The following is a 21637-nucleotide window of genomic DNA, read 5'->3' on the forward strand; positions in this document are numbered from 1 at the left end:
AAATCGACTCAGAATTTGACACTGATCAAAAACATATACTTAAGTTTATATCTCAGACCATTATTACTCTAACGGTAAGGCAAATTGAGTATATTCTTCGAACATACATTCGTACGGGTATAAAAACTCGCAAGTTCCTTTCTATTTTGGCAATAGTGTTATTCAAAATCATTCTTTTCTGGTTAAAAAAAAAAATACATTTTCTTGTGCGTGTTTCATAATTGTTAATGCGTTGGTAATAAAAATTTTATTCCTCATTTATGACAACACTATTACTTTTCAATTCGTAAAATTACCTTTAATCCACAAATCTACTCCTATTTCAATTTTTCACCTGCTATAACTCATTTATTACTATTACCATAAAAGTATATTTACGACAGTAATATAATAAAGAATTTATGAATACTGTCTTGTAATATTGTAAATTATAAATTGCATAATATATTAATACAAATAATTCTGTAATAAATTTTTTGAAGTACAAATTTTTATGACTCTTAAATAGTTGCTAATAAAAAGTAATGTAAAAATAATATTTTGCAGGCATACATATATGCAGTTTTATAAATTAATTGTGATAACAGTATTAAAACAGTATTATTTGTATATCTTGATTACGGTATTTGTATTTATAATTTAGAAGCTTTTAAGCTTATAAATTTCCGTTTACCTTTTTCTAAATTCAAATTCAAATTAATATTAATAAAAAATATGGAAATAAATTCTTCATCTTACCAACATAACTTCTTCACTTAATTGTGTCTTTGGATTTATTTTAAACATTAAATTTTTTGCATGAAAATCACCATGTGTTAAAACATTTATATTTATTTTATCCTTTGATATTTCATAAGTTTTATAACATTTTGGCATTATCAAATGTTTAACTTGATCTAATTTTTCAGCATATTTATGTAGTTTTGGTGTTTCATGGGCTAATTGTGCTACTCTTTCAACACCTTTTTTTTAACAAACGTAAAGCTTATTGCGAAAAAATAAGCTTTATAGCAATAATTTCTGCTGCAACTAAAATTTTACGTAAAAGTGAGACTACTTTCGAATAAATTTTACAGAGAGATTCCTGGTTAAAGTTTACATTCATTAAACACAAGTTTTATGAGGTGAAGATGAACAAGTTAAATTTAAAGTAGACCCAGATGTTAGTTAAATTCATGTTGGCAGATTTTAAAACTTAATTCATACTTCTGTCTGGAGAAAATTTAAAAATTGAGAGAATAAAGCCTTTAAAATTTCTTTAAAATAATTAAAATATTAACTAAGATTGATTCTCCCATCTTTACTTTATAATAATAGCTTATCAATTGTATTTTTAGGTAATGTCAGTTTCTGATAATTGGCAGCATTAATTTTCATATGCTGACAATATAAGAGTATATATTTCAAAGTTCTTTATACAAAAACGATCTCCTTTTTGCAGTGATGTCACAAAAACGCACTACATTTTCAGATCTAAGTAAGATCTGCCAACATGAACTCAAACGTCGTTTTGGAATTTGTGTTTTAAATTGAAATACATTATATTTGAAATGATATGCCATCGAGAGCCTCATGTAAAATCCTTATTATTATTTCTAGGTTCATTTGCGGATAGTGATTGTTTCCGATACATAAGTTTGTGAATTTCCTAATTATTATAATGTTTAATAAATGTGGGTTCTAACTATGATTTAGGAATATAATTCCTAAATCATTATTTCTTTAAAAAAGTATAATTTCTGATAAAAGCATTAAATGAAAACAAATGGATTTTTTCTCTAAAAATAATCAATTTGACGTTCTCAATTTGCAAGACTTTTCCAAAGTTTTTAATATTGTAGAGAATTAGGTAACGTAAAGAATAATTTTTAGTAATAAAAAGCAATAAAATAATATTGAACATCTTAATTCATTTACAAAATTTCCAAATTTTATTAAAAAATATTAAACAACATTAATACAAAATTATAAAAACAAATTAAAATTATAAAAACTAATTTAATTTTATAATTTTAATGAAAAAAATTGCACTATTAAAGTCTATAAAATAAAATTGATGTTATATTGTTCATAAATCATAACCATTTAACACTTTTTAATTAACTATGCTAAATGCGTTATAGTTTTCCATAGTAACACTTTATTCTATTCCTCATCTTTATAGTCAATTACATTGTCAAAATAGCCACGATTCAAAAGTCGTTCCAATATTGGTTGTATTTGATCAATATACATTTGTGATTGATAACATTCATATTGTTTATCGACATATGATAGAATATCATTTGGTTCTTTTTGTGGATTCTCAAGTAAACTTACCATAAATGGTAAAAGAGTTGTAGCTAAATAAATTTCCACATGACATAAAGTTAACATATCAGTATGAAGATCAGAAAATGTTGGTATTTTTCCTTTATAATTTAATAATTTTAATGTATCACGAAATATACTAAAGAAATAATAAATTAATTCTTCAAAATATTTTTCTCTTGATTCTAATTCAATTGTCAAATATATAAAATATAATAGATCTGTGACCATTGAACACCATACAGAAAGTTGAAAATCAATCTAAAAATTCAAATTCAAATTAATATTAATAAAAAATATGGAAATAAATTCTTCATCTTACCAACATAACTTCTTCACTTAATTGTGTCTTTGGATTTATTTTAAACATTAAATTTTTTGCATGAAAATCACCATGTGTTAAAACATTTATATTTATTTTATCCTTTGATATTTCATAAGTTTTATAACATTTTGGCATTATCAAATGTTTAACTTGATCTAATTTTTCAGCATATTTATGTAGTTTTGGTGTTTCATGGGCTAATTGTGCTACTCTTTCAACACCTTTTGTAAACCAATCTGTTTTTAAACCACTCATATTATAAATTCCATTTGTTAATTTTTCTAAACTGCCATTTGTCTGAATTACAAAAGAAAAAAAATAACATTAAATATAATATTAAGAATTGAGTTTAAAAATCAAGATATAGGAGCTGGCGCTTTCTTGATATTAAAATGAATATTTAAAAGAAAAATTTGTTTTTAAATACTTAAACATACAAAATCTGGCTAGAGTTTCAAACTGATTTCAGAAGGATTTCATTATATATGTGAATAACATACGAGAATTATTATTTGTTATGAATCGGTAAATATCCGCAGTAATATTCTAAAAAACTTATATTGTATAATAAGTGTTATACTATTTAACATTCTATATTATTGTGAAAAATCTTTAAGAATGTTTTGAATAACAAAAGAAACACACAATAATTATGGTCTTTTAAAGGTTATTTTGTGTTTTAATTACAAAAAAGAATCCGTTTTAATTAAAAAGGGATTTTATCAATAAAATATTATGTTAACTGTCACAAAAAAGAAAAAAACACATAAAAAAAGGCACATTTATTTTAAGGATTTCAATAATAAGAAAAATCTTCCAAATCGGAGCTATTCTGACTATTACTAAAATATTTCAAAGAAACTCAAAGAAATTTGAAAAAAATTGAAAGGGAAATTTTTGAATGAAATTTAAATTTTCGTAAAAAACAAAATTTTTAAAAACAAATTTTCAAGATATTAAGTAAACACTAATTAAGGAAAATTCCTTATATCTGGAAAATTTAATTTCTTTAGATATTTGAACTCTTCTATTAAAAATTTAAATAGTGAAACAAGGGATGGTTCTATTTCTCTCATAACATTAAATGATCTTTAATATTTTAACCAGCCAGTTCAATTTAATTTTGAAAATTTTTTGTTAGAAATTAAAGAGAACTTTTGAAAACTTTGGAAATAATTTAGAAATTTGAATTAAGTTATTCAGAAATATTTACTCGACCTACAATATTTTCAATGATCGGAAAACTATGCTTGTCTGTTCTACATATTATAATTTGTTGATGTCTATAATATATTGCCTTACTGTTTAATAAAGATATTCTGTAATTATATTTTAAAATTTTTTAAAAAGTTGGCAGGTCTTGTGATTAAAAACGTTTTGTATATAGAATTACAAATTAACTTTAACAGTCATATTCTGTTAGTCACATCATTTAACTTGATGGATTGTTCTTGAAAAAATTTCTAATATTCTGATTAAAATAAATTCCGAAATTCTATACAGAAAAGCGAAATTCTTTTCAATAATTTTCAATTCCCTCAAGTGATGGGACTAACAGAATATGGGTTTTAGAATATAGTTTGAAAATTGCAGTTTACCCTTACAAAAACTTTTAAAATATCTAAAAATGAAAAGATTTTTTTTGTACAACCATGTACCAAAAATCTTCTAACCATAATACGAGTATTTTTTTTATAAAAAAAATATTATCATTTTATGTATGGAGTGAAGTATGTCAATTATGTATCGCTTACATTATTGGTATTTTATATACAAACGTTATCGAAAATATTTGATACGTTATCGAAAGTCATAAAATACAATATAACATATAGGAGAAATTACAATATTTTCGACATAATTATGTATACATATATATCATTAATACACAGGCAACCTGTATCTAATAATTTAAAATCGTTTGTTATCATAAACAAGCTTATCTTCGTTCTACTATGTACGTAAAAATTATTTTGTATAGGGTATGAAATATCTTTTAATACAATATTAGAAGTCACAACAGGATTAGGGAGAAGAGATATGAAGAGATATTGAACATACATATATTAATTAAAAGAATTCAATTTATGTTGCTATCGAACATGTTTGATTATAAATATAAACATTCGCTTATTTTATTCGGCGAGCTTAAATTAAATTAGATTCGCCGAGCTTAAATTAAAAATTAAAATTAAGGTTGAAAATTTATTTAATTTACCTCTTCATTAAGAACATAACTGCATGCATGCCATTTTGCTAATTTTTCTAATGCCATTTTGGCTTCTTCAATTGTACACATTCTTTTACCAATTGCTGAAAATCCTTTTTTTGTAATATCCTCTAGTACAATTACTTTTCGTGGATTTAATGTATGATACAGCATCCTAAGAAACAAAAAAGTTTTTTGTATAGTTTAAATCTAATTGAATTAACAAATATTTCCATTGGCTATTAAAGCCAATCGATACTAAGAAAATGTTTAAAATGAACATACTTTGCTGATAAAATGGTATTATCACCAACTGATCTTAACATTTCTTCAAATTTCGGAAGTATTTCATCAAACATTTGAATTTCTACTTGAAATATAGGTGCATCACTTAAAAAGTCTTTTTTAGTACCTTCCTCTTCTGGCATTGTCTTAACTATTAGTGATATTTCTTGTTGAATATCTGATTTATCTAAATATTGTACAATAGTACGGAACATAATACTAGCATAGTGATCACCTTTAGCTGATGCTGGGGTAATGTTAAAATTCAATATTTTTTTAATGTCACCTAAAATTATACGATAATGAACATTTTAGTTTTAATTGGAGTTAAAATTAAAAAAAATATTTTATATTTTATTAGAAAGAAAACTATTAGCATAAAATCGGCTAATTCTATCATGCGGAATGCTTTACAATAATAATGAATGCTTGTTTTAAGTGTTTCGTTTTTATAACCGAAGACGAAAAAATTAAAATTTTTAAATTGACATGTATTCATATTGGCTGTGGAAGTTTTTGGTTTTCCAATGATAGTCTTTAATTTTAAGTTACTTTTGCACATAATTCACCCCGAATATTGCCAATTATACACTAAATATTAATTAATTTCGAAGTTAGAATCGACATGAGATGGTATTAAACAAAGTAACTCATTTACAAATAGAAAATAGTAAAGAGGCAAGAAGCCGAATGCATTCCTACTACCAATATGGCTCAATTCAATTATTTGGAAGCTGTATTTAAACACCTGTCGCTTGTTCACTTTTTAAAATTCAAAATTAAATTTATTTGACGTTGAAAATTGTACCGGGCAACGTATAAGATGCAAAAAATTAATAGGTAATTTTTTAATTTATCTATTATCACTATTATTTTTGAGACACAGAGAAGCAAATCGTTACAGAAATGAATGTATAAAAAGTATTTTTTACCTTTTTTAGCTGTTTTTAGAACACTTTCAAAAAATTCACCATTAATCCATTTTGGAGGCACCAATTCATCAGCATTGTATAAATTGGGATCTAATGTGGTACCGTTTGTTGTTGATTCCATTGATATACTATTATCTAATTCTAAATTTTTATTTGATGTTGAAAGAATTGTAAAATTTAAATAAAAAATTTTAATTAAAAAAAAAATTAATATTGCAAAAAATCCCGTCCAAAATAAATATTTTGAGATCACTTGTTAGTTGTTTAAATTTTCGTATAATACTGATATTATGAATGAACTGAACGTCGTATTTTAATTAGAATTTTTATAGAGCGGAATGAAGAGCTTTTTTTAGTCTAATTACCTATATGCATATAATAATATGTACATATATGTTTGTATACAAGCAAATATTTATGATTCTCTTTAAAATTACTTGAATTAGTAGAATTAATAAAAACAAAAATTATTTCACAACATGACAAAATTTTATTTGAAGTGGCATTTTCAAAACAAAATTAGTGCTGAACTTATTTAAAATGACATTAATTTTATAAGTATTTCCAGTGACATTTTTTATCCGAGTTTTCGCAAGGCGAAATGTACTGCGATGAATTGTATGAAAATGTATTCGAAATAATGAGCTTCAGTATTATCATAAGTGATCTTGTTAACAAATAATTACCAATAGCTATTCTAGGGCTCCTGAAAGTGTTGCAAAATTGCCCCCTTATATATGCAAAATAATGGCCACAACTGTGTAATATACAAAATGATTAAGTCTAAGAATCTTGTTATATTGTAGATTTGTTGTAAAATTCATGGAAAAAATTTTTGGGATATCGGAGAGTAATTTCAGTGAGTATCAACTTTGGGAGATAAAGAAAAGTGCTACTTCAGGAATATATATGTACATTTTCAAGAAAATTAGGAACTTGGTTGCAACTTCTCAAAATTACTTCTTTGAATTTATCGTTGCACGAAATAAGATTAAATTAGCTGGGAATCAAACATTCTTACAACTCATATATGGGTACGCATAATGCAGTTTTTATACCCGTGAGGGTAAATTGCAAAAACCAATTCCTAAGAAATTATTTAAAAATAATTTGCACCCAATAGAAAAAGTCTATTTTAATTCATATTTTTTAGTCTTATATTTTAATATTTTGGAAAATCATAGAGGTACGAGTACATTACATCTTTCTTTAATTTGTGGTCTATTTGTAATATTATTTATCTGTGAAATAGCTCAAAATTATTGAATTTGTTTCAAGTTAAACAAAACTTTTTAAAATATTTGATTTAGATTTTTTTTCATAAGCCCTCCATATAATATTTTTCGCTTCTTGTAATAATTTGTCTGACATTGTATAAAATAAAATAATTGCCTGTAAGAACTTAGAATTTTTGCATATAACATTATCTTAGTAACTAATATAATTTTACTCATTTAACTTTGGAATTTTGAGAGAGATAAGATATGTGCATAGATATTTTTTTTTATAATTCATTTGCTATTTATGTTCTTTTTGCAAAACGAAAGTGGAATTTCAATGCCACCTGCTTATAATGTGAATATGTACTACTTTTTTAAACATGGGTAAACAAGGCAAAAAGCTTTTTTTTACTCTCAAAATATTAATGCTCATTATTTACTATGCTGCGGCTATGTTATATGTATTTACATACACACGTACATGTACGCGAATTGTAATGAAATTGCTGTCAAATAATGATTTAAATTTTTTTTATAATAATTTCGCTATTTTGCCAAGTTTTTTTTGAATTTGTGCAGCAATTTTTTAATATATTTTTGTAAAATTAAATAAATATAATATATACACGTACATGTGCAGATACAGTATTATTGAAATTCGCTTAGTTTCAATAATGTATGAACATTATTGAGCTAAATTAGTTTTTCACTTTAGTTTTGAATAATGAAATCAGTGCAAAAATAATTTTAATTTCTCATGTATGGTATTCACGGAAATTACAAATCAAAATTAAATTGATTATTAAAAATATTAAGAATATTAAGAAATAATTTTACGAATTTAATATAGAGAATCGCCTTATTGCTTATTTAATATTTTATTTTCTTCAACAATTTAATTTCTATAACAATATAAAATATTTTCTTTGTCTAATAACAATTTGTTATTTCATATAATTTTTGTTAAAAAATCACATAATTTGCATTTAATGAAAGTCCCAGCATTTAATCATCATCATCATCTTCAAGTAAACTTTCGAAATATCCACGATTTAAAAAACGTTCCAATATTATTTGTATTTCATCGATATACATTTGGGATCGATATAATACATCATATTGTTTATCGGCATTCGACATAATTTCATCTATTTCAAGATGTGGATTTTCAATGAAACCTACCATAAACGGGAAAAATGTTGCAGCTAAATAAATTTCAATTCGTCGTACAGTTAACATATCGTATTGTAAATCAGAAAATTTAGGTAATTTTCCTTTATAATTCAATAATTTTAATGTTTCACGAAATTTACAAAAGAAATTATAAATTAATTCTTCAAAATATTTTTCTCTTGATTCTAATTCAATTGCCATATAAATGAAATATAACAGATCAATAGCCATGGAACACCATATTGAAACTTGAAAATCTACCTAAAATTAAAAATTTTGATATTTGTATTTGGTTATTGTTAATAGTAAAAATTTACCAAGAATACTTCTTCACTTAATTTTGTTTTTGGATTAGTTTTAAACATCAAATTTTTTGCATGAAAATCACCATGCCCTAAAACATTTACACGAGTTTTTTTCTTGCAGACTTCATACACATCTCGAATTTTCGGTAATACCAAATCTTTGATTTGGTCCAATTTATCAGCATATTTTTGTAGTTTCGGTGTTTCACGTGCTAATTGAGCTAATCTTTCAGTTCCTTTAGTAAAGCAAACATTCGATTCCAAAGTAGGTAAATTAAAGACCCCGTTAACAAATTTCTGTAAACTACCATTGGTCTTAAAAAGAGAATAGTATCAAAAGTTGATCAGAATTAATTGAATGGTATAGGAATAACTTATAAGTAAAGATACTTTTAAATATTCTTTAATTTTAATCAATTTTTTAAAAACATTTATTGTAATTTATAGTTTTAAATTGCATTCAATTTTATCTTAGGCCTTCTATAAATATATTCTTTTCGAAACTCGTGCTTTTGCAAATTGGATACTCTTGTTATCAAATATAGGCTCTCTAAGAACAAAGTATGCAAATTGTATTTCGAAAAAGTGTGCAATTATTTTACAATCAACTCTTATCGTAGAATGATAAGATAATCTTATCATTAAAAACAAGACTACCTGAATAAAAAATTCAAAAAGACCTTGGTATTGAAAAAAGATAACTTTTACATTAGTACAAAGCTTGTTATAAAGCTTATTATAAAATAACTGAGCTTAAATAGCGAATTTCATTACGAATGTATGTATATGTAGAGTTGTATGCATGCACTACAAACAATTGTTTGCAAAGTTCAATTGCAATAGTGTGAAAGAAGGTAACCAAAATCTTATAATTGTTGTGTAAACTATTATTTAGCACATTTAAAAGTATGTATTGAAAAATGCATTAAGAGAGCTTTTAGCATTTTCGAACATATTCAATGCTACTTAAAGAATTAAAAATTGTATACAATAATTGTTGCAAAACAATTATATTATGTAAAGTCATATTGTGTTGATATTGATAAACAATCCCGTACAACAGTTCTTGATGTCTTTAAATAATGTGTTATTTTATAATTAAGCAAGAAAATCTACAAGAACTTACTAAAACAATGGAAGGTAAAATGATATCAATCCACTATCGAATTCTTAAATATTAATTATTTTCCAAAATAATAAAACGTAAAATTTACCTCTTTATTGAGGACGTAACTGCATGCATGCCATTTTGCTAATTTTTCTAATGCCATTCGTGCTTCTTCCATTGTACACATCCTTTGGCCAACACTTGAATAACCCATTTTTGATAAATCCTGAATTACAATCACTTTTCGCGGACTTAAAGTGTAATAAAGCATTCTGAAAATTAATTTTAATAAAAACTATTTTCTGTATTATTGATTTTATTATACTCTGCCGCTAATTTTGTATTATCACCGACTGATTTTAACATTTTTTCAAATTTTGGAATTATATCTCGAAACATTTGAATTTCAACTTCAAAAATACTTGTTTCAGTTAGCAATTCTTTTTTATTGCCTTCAACTTCTGGCATCGTTTTAATTATTAATGATATTTCCTGTTTAGCATTTGATTTATCCAAATATTGTACGACACCACGAAACATAATACTAGCAAAATGATCACCTCTCAATGAAGCCGGACCAATATTATATTTGACAATTTTTTGAATATCTCCTGACAATAAAAAAATGTAAAAACTAAATATTTAAAAAAGTTATAGATTTCCTAAAGGAATGGTGATTTCTTTCGGGGACTGATTTAAATTTTCTATTAATTTTTAAAACGCTCTAGCATTAGCAACACGACAATCTTATATGCTCTAAATGCATTGAAAAATGACAAATGTGAAGTTTTGAACAGTATCGTTAAACATTTGAAAAGTTCAAAATAATTTTTTCGAAATGTCTTCGGTAAGATTTGAAAATGTAATTTGAATCTTTCAAATTTTCTTATTTGCTACATTTAATTGTACAAATCATCACTAATAGTTTGAATTTTTTTACTAATTGATTTACTTTTCTTTTGAATTTCATTACCTTGTTTTGCTGTTTTAAGAACAGTTTCAAAAAATTCATCATTGATCCATGCTGGCGGTTGCAGTTCATCAGCGTTATATAAACTGGGATCCAATGGGCCGCCATTTGTTTCCATCATGTTAAATGGTAAAAGTTATTTTATACTATTCTTGTTTGAGATAAAATCAATAAAAATAAAGATGACAGTTTATTAATCTGCTTGAGGTTAGGTTTCTTGAAATGGTCCTAAGATTTCCTTTAATTAAAAGAAAAAAAATACTTTTATAATAAAATGCTTTGTTGATTATTCAAAACATTTAACGATACTAAAATATGAATAGATAGATCGCAATCTTTTAAATTTTATTTCAAAATAAAAATAGAACCGTAGATAGTTCAGCTTTAATAATCTTTTAGAAATAAAAGCTTATTCATTGTTATACACTTGTTTTGCTTAGTTAAGAGAGCTGAGAGAGTAAATATAGTTATCACAGATAATCAAAAATATAAGACAAATTAATTAATGAAAAACATTTCGTGCAAATATTATTTCCTTTGATGTCTTAAATTATATAATACGCGGATATGGTCTTTCAAATACACATTACATATTGCAAAAAAATTTTTAATTTCTCTGATATTAAAATTTAATTAAAACAAACATTATTTCCCTAGCTCCTCTCTGTTAGCAAAGAGATCATCATGTGATCGTCTTTGTGTAAGTCTTGTTGTTACTTAGGTGCTTAGTTAAGGATGACAAAATGAGATTTTTGAGAGCATATTGGAAAGAACCACAAACACACATTATAAGAGCTAATTTGTTACCTCACTCACTTATTAATTTCAAAATAAAAGTTTCTAAAGAATGTTGAAATTTTATTAAAGGTTGTTTGGGCTTAAATTTTAAAATGACGAAGAAAGTTTCGGTTTATAAGGATATGTTACGATAAGTGGGGCTCTAAAAAAACAATAAAAGAGATAAAAAGAGGATAGGATCACATAAAATTGTTGTTGGCACTAAAACACACAATAATGCAGTAATGATCTCTTAAGTATATACTTAAGTATTCATATAAAATTATTTTCATTTAAAATTGTTTATTACAAAAAAAATATTTAAATTAATTTTGGTTTTATACCAAAATAAAATTACTTTCATTAAAAAAAAAAAAAAAAAAACAATTTCTAAAATTTTGATGTTAAATTTGACATATTGAATTAATTTTTAATTTTTAATTTTTTAATTTCTAATTTTCTTTTAATTAAATCTCCCCATCGTCGTCATTATCTTCAAGTAGACTCTCAAAGTATCCTCGATTTAAGAAACGTTCTAATATTGGCTCGACTAAATCAATATACATCTGGGATTTATATAATAAGTCATATTGTTTTTCAACATTTGATAAAATGTCATTTGATTCAATTTCCGGATGTTCAACTAGGCAGACCATAAATGGTAAAAATGTTGCTGTTAAATAAATCTCAACTCGACGTACCGTTAATAAATCAATTTGCAAATCAGAAAATTTAGGTAATTTTCCTTTATAATTCAATAACTTTAATGCTTCACGGAATTTGTTGAAGTAACCATAAATTAATGTATCAAAAGATTGTTCTATAAATTTTGCGTCAATTGTCAAATAAATAAAGTATAATAAATCCACAGCCATAGAACACCATACAGATGCTTGAAAATCAATCTAAAAAGAAAATATTTTTGTTGTTTTAAAAAAATATGACTCAATAGTACTCGTAATTTTTTGAACTTACCAGCATTATTTTTTCAGTTAATTTTGTCCTTGAACTGATTTTGAACATTAAATTTTTTGAATGAAAATCTCCATGCCCTAAAACATTAATACGACCCTTGTTTTTGCATAACTTATAGAGATCTCGAGTTTTTGGAAATACCAAATGTTTGATTTGATCTAATTTGTCAGCATATTATTGAAGTTTTGGTGTTTCACGAGCCAATCTAGCTAATCTTTCAGTTGCTTTAGTAAAGCAATCATTTTTATCCATCCCAGGCATATTAAAAACTCCATTAACAAATTTTTCTAAACTGCCATTTGTCTACAACAGATAATTAAAAATATAGGTATTAAGTATATTAAAATTAATTTGATATTGTGATCTAAAAACACTGATTCGACACTGACGTATCGAAAAAAAAACATAATGTTTATATTGCAATTATTGCATTCATATTGAAAGCATATTTTAAGAAATTGATGTGCATAATATGAGAATTCTGGTATTTTAATTTTTAGCTATTTCAAGAGTTAAAACTGCTCTAACTCAATAGATTTACCAAGGTCATATTTACTAACCAACAATATTATGAAATGAAAATAATTACCTCTTTATTGAGTATATAACCACATGCATGCCATTTTGCTAACTTTTCTAATGCCATTCTTGCTTCTTCCATTGTAGTTTTCCTTTGACCAATAGCTGAATACCCCATTCTTGTTAAATCTTCTAGTACAATAACTTGTTGTGGACTTAACGCATAGTAGAGCATACTAAAATACGAATTTTTAAGTTTTACTAGTAGTAGTTCCCAAAATAAATTTAAAAATATACTTTGCAGCTAATTTTGTATTATCACCAACTGATCTTAACATTTCTTCAAATTTTGGAATTACATCACGAAATATTTTAATTTCAACCTCAAAAAATGTTGAGCCATCCAATAAGTCTTTTTTACCACCTTCAATTACTGGCATTGTCTTAATTATTAATGATATTTCTTGTTTAGTATTTGATTTGTCTAAATATTGCACGACACCTCGGAACATAATACTGGCTACATGATCACCTTTAAGTGTAGCTGGACCAATATTATATTCAATGATTGCATGGAAGTCATCTAAACACAAAAAATATAAAAATGTAACTTTTACTATCCAAAGTTTATTGATTCCATTTTGCAGAAATTTCTTGTCTTATAGTTCATATTCTAATCAAGTCTCAAAATCATGTTAAGCTTTTGTTATCTAAATGAAAATTACTGAAATACAGAGGAATGATCACCACGTTGTATTTTGCAAAAATAAAGTAATATGGGCAAAGTGAAGGACACTATGTAAAATAAAAGCTCAAAAGGAAATTTAATTTTATGCATTTTTCGCTTACACACTTTATGTGTTATGCAGTATCTAATTAAGAAATTTTCTATCATACTCTAACTCGCAGCTCTAACTACTCTAGCAAAATTAAATTATTTGCCCTGATTTCGTATTTTCCTCGACTTTATATACTTTGACATAATAATCTACTAAATAGGTAGAAATTTGTTTAATATTAGTAATAGTCTCATGATTTTACAACACTAGCAGCAGTGATTCGAGTGCCTGAAAAAATTAATCAAGGTTTCAATAGCTATACTTATGATCATGGTCATAAATTAACCAGCTTTATTCATTGACTTGTGTTATATTTCCTTTTAATCAATAAATTGCAAAAATTGCGATTACATATAGTTGAGCAACTTAGACTGAACTATGTCATGTAAAAATTCAGACTCTAATGATTCTTACCTATATCTATGTGTGTAGATAACTAGTATGTATACTATATTAAGTAAATTTACAATGCGCTTAACATTATATTGCTTCACCATATTTTGCTAACTTTAAAGATTCACCTAATTGTTACCTTTTTTTGTTGTTTTTAAAACTTTTTCGAGAAACTCTCTATCCATCCATGCCGGTGGTACTAGTTCATCAACATTATACAAACTGGGATCTATGTCAGTTGCATTCATTTCTGTCAATCGCTATGAATTTTAATGGAATTTGTAAAAAATTCATACAGTTTTTTTTTTTGTTTTTTTTTTCGCTAGTTATTAATGAAAACTCATGAGGTTTCACCAAATTCTAAAATTAAATATTTTGTAGCGTTGCTAATTAATGAAAATTATAAATAATACTGATTATGAATGAAAAATAAAAGCTGCCAGAGCATTTAAAGTTTTTGTGCCAACAAAAAAGCTCTTTTCATTACGTAGATATTAGTTTTGTTTACATACACTCATATTAAAGAGCATTTATCTATAATTAAAAATATTCTCGTAGATATTATAAACAATTTTTTATAAATAATTATAAAAGCTTTTCCGTAAATACCATGTTTATTTTGCTCAAATGCGCGCAAAATTTACAGATCACTAATGATTATGTTATGTATGACAAGTGAATTGTCTGCCCATTCTGATGTTTCTAATTTAACCACGTGCTTAGATTTCTTTTACTATTTGTTTGACTAATGAATTTTTTCTCAGTAAAATATTTTCTTTAATTTTGATTCCATTAATTTTTAATAAAATATTGCAGCATTAATTCGAAGATCAGAGACCAAAAGAAAAATATAAGCGGCAAGAAGTCAAAACGAACATTATAATATGAAAAACCGTTCCAATTCCAACAAAAATCTCCACTAAATAATAATTATCAGTTTTCTTTAAAATACATATTTTTGTTTATCGGGACTTTTTTTATGACTGATAAAATAATAGTTACAAAACCAAGTTGTTATTATAAGACTTTAGGCAGACCCCTAATGATTTTTGTTTCTCATTTGTTTCAAATTTGTAATAGGAAACGGTTAAGATCATTTTTAGCAGATTTTACTTCTAATCTGTATGTTTTTACGTTTTTTCTTATTATTAACAAATTTTATTATTTCAAATTACCAAGTATTATCTTTCAGTATGCGGCTGAGTAGTTTTTGATTAAATTATTTAAGTTTCCACTTGTGGATTAGATTTTTGTTATCTGTTATTATTGAATAGACTTGTGAAATTCGAAGTTTATTTGCATTATTGAAGTGATAACAATAGCTACGATAACAAATAAGATGAAGTAAAAGATATTATGCAGTTTGTCAATATTTGTCGCAATAACAATAGCTATGTTAACAAACAAAATAAATGCTTCCTTGTTTATAATTATTAAAACAAATAAATTGTAAATTAATAAAACTGAAAATAAATTGTCATTTAATTTTACATAGTTGCATTGACAATTTTCTCTTCAATTTGGTGAATTATTTTGCTTTATTATTATGGTACAACACACGGTTTTCTCGTAATTTCTGGGGTATGTTTAAATTTATTTGTCTTAAGTTGTTCACTGAATTGTTTCTTTGGTTTTAAGTTCAGTAGTACTTTAAAATTTGTCATTTTAATTAAACAAGTCCATATTCATGTTTTCGTTGGTAACATTTTAATATTTATGTATTGAACTTTTATTTAGAAAAGAAGTTAATCAATTACAGTTCAACCTCGCTAATTTATTCTTTACATGTAATTTCCTAAAAATACAAAGCTTAAATAGGGTAAGTTCATTGATTAAATCTCAATTTATAAAATTTGCAATTTATAAAAATGTTGTCATCTTTTGACATGATTTTTAAGAGATCTTATTAATTCTTTCACGTCAAATATGAGAAAAATAAAATGAGTGCTTGAATATAAAAATATATTTTATTTTAGGAAAAATCAAGATTTAATTATTACATTTGTTTTTGGATCAGTGTGAGGTTCACTTATGATTGTATGGTAAATTTCCAATCAAATTCATTCATCGTCATCTTCAAGTAGATTATCAAAGTATCCACGATTTAAAAAACGTTCTAAAGTCGGTTGTATCGTGTCAATATATCCTTGTAATTTATATAATTCATATTGTTTATCAACACTATTTACAATATCTTCTGGTCCAGTTTCTGGATTTTCAATAAAAGATACCATAAATGGTAAAAATGTTGAAGCTATATAAATTTCTGAACGACGTATCAATAACAAATCCTTTTGTAAATCAGAAAATTTTGGTAATTTTCCTTTATAATTCAATAATTTTAATGTTTCACGAAATTTACAAAAGAATTCGTAAATCATTTCATCATAAACTTTTTCTCTAAGTTGAAAATCAATTGCCATATAAATAAAGTATAAAATATCTAAAGCCATTGAACCCCATACACAAAATTGAAAATCAATCTAAAAAATTTAGAAATATGTAAAAATAATGAAAAATTTTTATTTGATTTAAAAGACTTACCAGTAATACTTCTTCACTTAATTGAGTTTTTGGATTAATTCTAAACATTAAATTTTTTGCATGAAAATCACCATGTGATAAAACATTAATGTGGCCTTTTGTTTTGCACATATCATAGATTTCACAACATTTCGGCAATACTAAATGCTTAACTTGATCTAATTTGTCAGCATATTTTTGTAATTTTGGTGTTTCACGAGCTAAATTTGCTAATCTTTCAGTTCCTTTAGTAAAACATTCATTCTTATCTACACCAGGCATATTAAATGTTCCACTAATAAATTTTTCCAAACCACCATTAATCTAAAATCACATAATAAAGTAAAGAATTTTGTTAGTCTTTAATTTATTAAAACAATTGGTTTTTTTTCAAATTAGTTATATTTTATCAATTTCATCAATAGTGCAAAGGGAATCGATGGGGTTTGCGTACAATTAATTAACTTTTTTTTGGAAATATCAGCGTATTGCTACAATAATGAATTTAGAGCAGCATTTCATTACAATTCTATAAATATTATTGCAAATTCAAATTATTTACAATTTCATTATTAGATAATAAAAATTTTGATTCAGCCTGCACATTAGATTTATTTAGGAATTTTTTCAATTCAAAATTTCCTCACAATTATTCATTTTTCGTAGCAGCCTCGTAAGGATTTTTTTTAGGTAAATAATTAGAAAGTTTTTTTTATAGCCCGATAATGTTGTCATATTTTAATTATTTATAAAACATTATTTTAATTAGAAATATGAAAGGAAAGGATTTCCCAAATAAAGAAATGTGATTATCAGGGTAAAAAATTGTTCAAAGCGGGCAAATTTTTTTGGACTATGTCAATAGTGACAAAGACCTTTGGAAAAAAAAAGATTTATTACTTGAAAAATTTTTAAAATTAGAAATTTTTAAAAGTTAGAGGTATTAAACAAAAGGGTTTAAAAAGTGGAAACTGTCTCAGCAAAAAATGCGAAGTTTTAATTCTACAGAAAAATTAAAGCAAACAAATGGTACTAAAATTCATTGGGTTTGACGGTTTGACATTAAAAACTTAATTATAAAGTTGATAGATCGTTTATTTTGTTATTTTATAACACCAGCTTTTATTTAAATCCTGTGCTCCAAGTAAAATGGTTTTTAAAGAGACAACTTTAAGAAATTTATAATAATTACGTTAAGTTTGTTTTAAAATGAAAATATTTGATTAAGCAATTAAAAATTGTAATGATGTCGAAAAATTTCTACATATTTTATCTAGAGAATGTTGCTTAAATATTATTTTTATTACAAGAAGCATTTCTGCATTTTACAGCATTCATTTAAATGTAATAAAACATTCAAAAAACTGTTGACGAATAAAAATCTAAACTTATTAACAAGTGGAGCTACATCAACATAATTAACGAGACTCCTTTACTAGGTATATAAAAAAGCCATTTTTGATGCTCATCTCAGCCCTTACATGCTGTTCAGAAATGGTCGCGATCAAGTTTCAGAGTTTTTTTTTTTTGAAATATCAAATGAAATTTAAAGCGTTAGTTAAAGCACAATATTGCAATCACGATTCATTTTAAACATAAATTTTACTTGCCTAATTTTGAGAGGATGAGCAGAAATAGGCTAAGAAATTCTACCTAAAATTAGTATTTTTTTCTTTTAAATCTCTTCTACTAACTCTACTGTAATTATTAAAGACGAACATTTTTTAAAGATGCAAAGTAAAAACTATACTCCATAATCATTCGCCTATAGCTAATAGGATTGAAGCTGCTTCTTGAAACTTTCCTAAGATTCCTTTCTCTAGTGCAAGCAAAGCTCACCAGTCCAATAATACTTTATTTTCTAGTGTAGTAATTATTAATATTAAATTTAAATAGTAAATTTTGACCGTAAATATTGTAAGAACCAATATTTGACCAATTCACATAACTAACACAAGCAGATTGAAGTATTTTAAAATATTTAATATTATTTAATATTAGTAGATGTTCTAACTTTATCATGGGACTCTTTACTTTAAGATTTTTATAAATATACAAATACATCTAATTTCTAACAATTTATAAATCATGATGACAAAGTATAAACTAAAATTATATTGAAGCGGGTTATAATTTTAGAATTCTAGTTATCATTTTTAAAGCTTTCAACAAATTATAAATTAATTAAGAATTACACGTAATAAAATCAAGTAAATTTAGTTTGGAAATGCTTTCGGAGTGAGCTACGCGATATAAAATTATTTTTCTGTTTCTAATTAAAAGGAGCTTTTGTTCCTAACAATTAAGTATTATCTTAGTAAATAAAAATATGAAAATTATTATACAATAAAAATATGAAATCAACTATCAAATTTCTAATGTGTATAATCAAAATAATATGTAGTGTTTCGCACACCCTTTTCCAACAATAATTATATAAAGAGTTGAAAATGAAAAAATTCCATTAAATAAAATGATAAGATTGTTATAAAATTTCTACACTCTTCTGCCAGTGTAATAAAGACAATTAATTGTTCAAAAAAGAAGTTATCGTATAGATACTAATGAGACTTAAGATAAACGTTTTCTTATTGTAAACTTGACACAGAAATTTGAATTAACTATTAAAATATCTGAAATTTTACATAAAATTTGTAGTAAACGTTGCTAATTACTTTCCTCAAAAAATTAGCAAAACGATTACTATAGACAATACAATATAAATGCAAAAAAAAAATAAAACTTACTTCTTGATTTAGTATATAACTGCATGCATGCCATTTAGCTAATTTTCCTAATGCCATTCTTATTTCATCTAATGTACACATTCTTTGACCAATTGTTGTATATCCTAGTTTTGTTAAATCTTGTAGTACAATAACTTTATGTGGACTTAATGAATAATAGAGCATACTGAAAATTAATTTTATTTTAATTAATTTTTCTTAACTTCAATGTAAGATGGAATATGGTTAACATACTTTGCCGATAATTTTGTATTATCACCAACTGATTTTAACATTTCTTCAAATTTTGGAATTACATCACGGAACATATCAATTTCAACTTCAAATATTGTAGAATCACTTAATATATCCTTTTTATTACCTTCAATTTCTGGCATTGTCTTAATTATTAATGATATTTCTTGTTTAGTATTTGATTTATCTAAATATTGCACGACACCACGAAACATAATACTAGCAAAATGATCACCTTTAAGAGTTGCTGGACTAATATTGTAATTGATAATTTTTTCAATATCACCTAAAACGAAATTACAAAGTAAAAATAAATAGAAGAGTAATTTTGAATTTAATATTGTAAATTTTGATAGTAAGTTATTAATGGTTATATTATAAGGTTTGTCGTTTTCAAATTTAAGTTTCCTCAATTATTTCAACGTGTTTTTGAATTAATTGAAATATAATTGGTTTATAACTTATCTGTAATGGAATTATATGCTTATCTAATTACAATTGCAGATAAAAGAAATAATTTTTAATATTTCATTTTCGATTTGCAAACTAGAATAGCTAGAACCTAGTGTAAATTTTTAACAAATAACACTAGACTTATTTTAATAGTAGACATTGTTTATTTAACTTACCTTTTTTAGCTGTTTTTAGAACAGTTTCAAAAAATTCACCATTAATCCATGTTGGTGGTACTAATTCATCTTCATTATAAAGTGCGGGATCTAAAACTTGACCGTTTGTTGATGTTTCCATTTTTCACTTTTATTTAATGTTATTGAGTTTAAATATTAAAGGCAAAATAATTCAAAATTAAAGTGGATTTTTTTAAGAAAAAAATAAATACAATCGAAATTAATTAATTATTAATTAGAATAATAATAATATTGCTTTTGAACCGACAAAGTTTCACTTCACACTATAAATTAAGGTGATATTTGTATAGTAAAATTAAGTCTTGACCGTTCAAATTTCCTAATAATACTGATATATGAAGGAACTGAACTTGATCTTTTTTATTTGAATTTATTGTAATCGGAAAGCCCTCTCGCGACAATGATGTTTTAAAGATAAAAGCTTTTTCTTTTTGTTTTTTTCATTTTTAATTTTGTTTACGTTTTCTCGCGTAAAAGATGAACCTGAATTTTTTTTAGATAATTAAACAATTTAATCAACTTGATATTGTAAATTTCAAAAAATTTGCTAATATTTTAGTCATATTGGTCTGTTGTGCGGAGTAACGATTTTTGTCCATTTGGTTGGAGTTCCTTTCAGAGTAATATCAGCTTAACATTGCCTGCCAATAGCTATTTTGCTTCTTGGCAGACAATATTAAGCTATTTTATGAATAATGTAAAGATCAGAAAATTTTGAAAATTTTAGTTAAATTAAAGTTGTCTATCCCACTAAACTTGTCTAAGCCGTATAATAACTTCTATCCCTATGAAAGTTTTCACGTATTTAGGAAAAAAAAAAAGTCCATAAATTTAAAAATTGAAAATTTTAAATGTGAAGCAATTTACCGGAATAAATTTGCGTAACTACTTCTTTGTATGAGCCTAGTTCCTTAAGTGTTATAATATGTTTACATTATCATGTATACATTTAAAAATATGTTGTTACAGCTTTGCTATTCTATGGGTTTTCAAATTTTTAAATTGTAAACATTTTAACGGGACGTGTAAATATTTTTTAACTACAGTACTAGAATTTGCGACATAATTTAATGCTTGAAATACAATTTCAAGCCAAGTCCCATTTAAAAAAATTATCTCTTACAAAAAAATACATAATTTCAT

General features: G+C 25.0%; 4 protein-coding genes across 4 annotated transcripts; all 4 read right to left on the reverse strand.

The window, feature by feature from the left end:
- Positions 1-1908: 1908 nt before the first annotated feature.
- On the reverse strand, positions 1909-6343 carry LOC129609040 (uncharacterized). The gene is made up of 5 exons (XM_055520893.1): positions 6062-6343; positions 5130-5415; positions 4854-5019; positions 2633-2932; positions 1909-2571 (listed from the first exon to the last, which is right to left on the reverse strand). Exons 1-5 carry the CDS (start codon positions 6180-6182, stop codon positions 2146-2148), a joined length of 1299 nt encoding a protein of 432 aa, XP_055376868.1. The 5' UTR covers positions 6183-6343; the 3' UTR covers positions 1909-2145.
- A 1808-nt stretch (positions 6344-8151) lies between these two features.
- On the reverse strand, positions 8152-11180 carry LOC129609147 (uncharacterized). The gene is made up of 5 exons (XM_055521044.1): positions 10841-11180; positions 10193-10478; positions 9974-10139; positions 8772-9074; positions 8152-8715 (listed from the first exon to the last, which is right to left on the reverse strand). The coding sequence occupies exons 1-5, from the start codon at positions 10956-10958 to the stop codon at positions 8287-8289; spliced, it is 1302 nt and encodes a 433-aa protein (XP_055377019.1). The 5' UTR covers positions 10959-11180; the 3' UTR covers positions 8152-8286.
- Positions 11181-12103: 923 nt separating this feature from the next.
- Positions 12104-14724, reverse strand: LOC129609188 (uncharacterized). The gene is made up of 5 exons (XM_055521107.1): positions 14480-14724; positions 13406-13691; positions 13179-13344; positions 12590-12892; positions 12104-12519 (listed from the first exon to the last, which is right to left on the reverse strand). The coding sequence occupies exons 1-4, from the start codon at positions 14586-14588 to the stop codon at positions 12764-12766; spliced, it is 690 nt and encodes a 229-aa protein (XP_055377082.1). The 5' UTR covers positions 14589-14724; the 3' UTR covers positions 12104-12519; positions 12590-12763.
- Positions 14725-16288: 1564 nt separating this feature from the next.
- Positions 16289-20815, reverse strand: LOC129609161 (uncharacterized). The gene is made up of 5 exons (XM_055521066.1): positions 20474-20815; positions 19845-20130; positions 19611-19776; positions 16885-17187; positions 16289-16823 (listed from the first exon to the last, which is right to left on the reverse strand). The coding sequence occupies exons 1-5, from the start codon at positions 20592-20594 to the stop codon at positions 16401-16403; spliced, it is 1299 nt and encodes a 432-aa protein (XP_055377041.1). The 5' UTR covers positions 20595-20815; the 3' UTR covers positions 16289-16400.
- Positions 20816-21637: the final 822 nt, after the last annotated feature.

Source organism: Condylostylus longicornis, unplaced genomic scaffold (genome assembly GCF_029603195.1).
Source record: "Condylostylus longicornis isolate FDR11 unplaced genomic scaffold, ASM2960319v2 ptg000038l, whole genome shotgun sequence".
In the NCBI taxonomy this organism is placed as follows: domain Eukaryota; kingdom Metazoa; phylum Arthropoda; class Insecta; order Diptera; family Dolichopodidae; genus Condylostylus; species Condylostylus longicornis.

Bases quoted from the DNA above. Each gene is read 5' to 3' on its own strand.
- LOC129609040 (XM_055520893.1), bottom strand. From the start codon at position 6,182: ATGGAATCAACAACAAACGGTACCACATTAGATCCCAATTTATACAAT. The intron at 5,416-6,061 runs GTAAAAAATACT...GTATAATTTTAG, and splicing joins TCTAAAAACAGCTAAAAAAG to GTGACATTAAAAAAATATTG. The intron at 2,933-4,853 runs GTAAATTAAATA...TTTGTAATTCAG, and splicing joins GTTATGTTCTTAATGAAGAG to ACAAATGGCAGTTTAGAAAA.
- LOC129609147 (XM_055521044.1), bottom strand. From the start codon at position 10,958: ATGATGGAAACAAATGGCGGCCCATTGGATCCCAGTTTATATAACGCT. The intron at 10,479-10,840 runs GTAATGAAATTC...TTTTATTGTCAG, and splicing joins TCTTAAAACAGCAAAACAAG to GAGATATTCAAAAAATTGTC. The intron at 9,075-9,973 runs GTAAATTTTACG...TCTCTTTTTAAG, and splicing joins GTTACGTCCTCAATAAAGAG to ACCAATGGTAGTTTACAGAA.
- LOC129609188 (XM_055521107.1), bottom strand. From the start codon at position 14,588: ATGAATGCAACTGACATAGATCCCAGTTTGTATAATGTTGATGAACTA. The intron at 13,692-14,479 runs GTAACAATTAGG...TTTTGTGTTTAG, and splicing joins TTTAAAAACAACAAAAAAAG to ATGACTTCCATGCAATCATT. The intron at 13,345-13,405 runs GTATATTTTTAA...TTCGTATTTTAG, and splicing joins AATACAAAATTAGCTGCAAA to TATGCTCTACTATGCGTTAA.
- LOC129609161 (XM_055521066.1), bottom strand. From the start codon at position 20,594: ATGGAAACATCAACAAACGGTCAAGTTTTAGATCCCGCACTTTATAAT. The intron at 19,777-19,844 runs GTATGTTAACCA...ATTAATTTTCAG, and splicing joins AATACAAAATTATCGGCAAA to TATGCTCTATTATTCATTAA. The intron at 16,824-16,884 runs GTAAGTCTTTTA...TAAATTTTTTAG, and splicing joins TAAGTGAAGAAGTATTACTG to ATTGATTTTCAATTTTGTGT.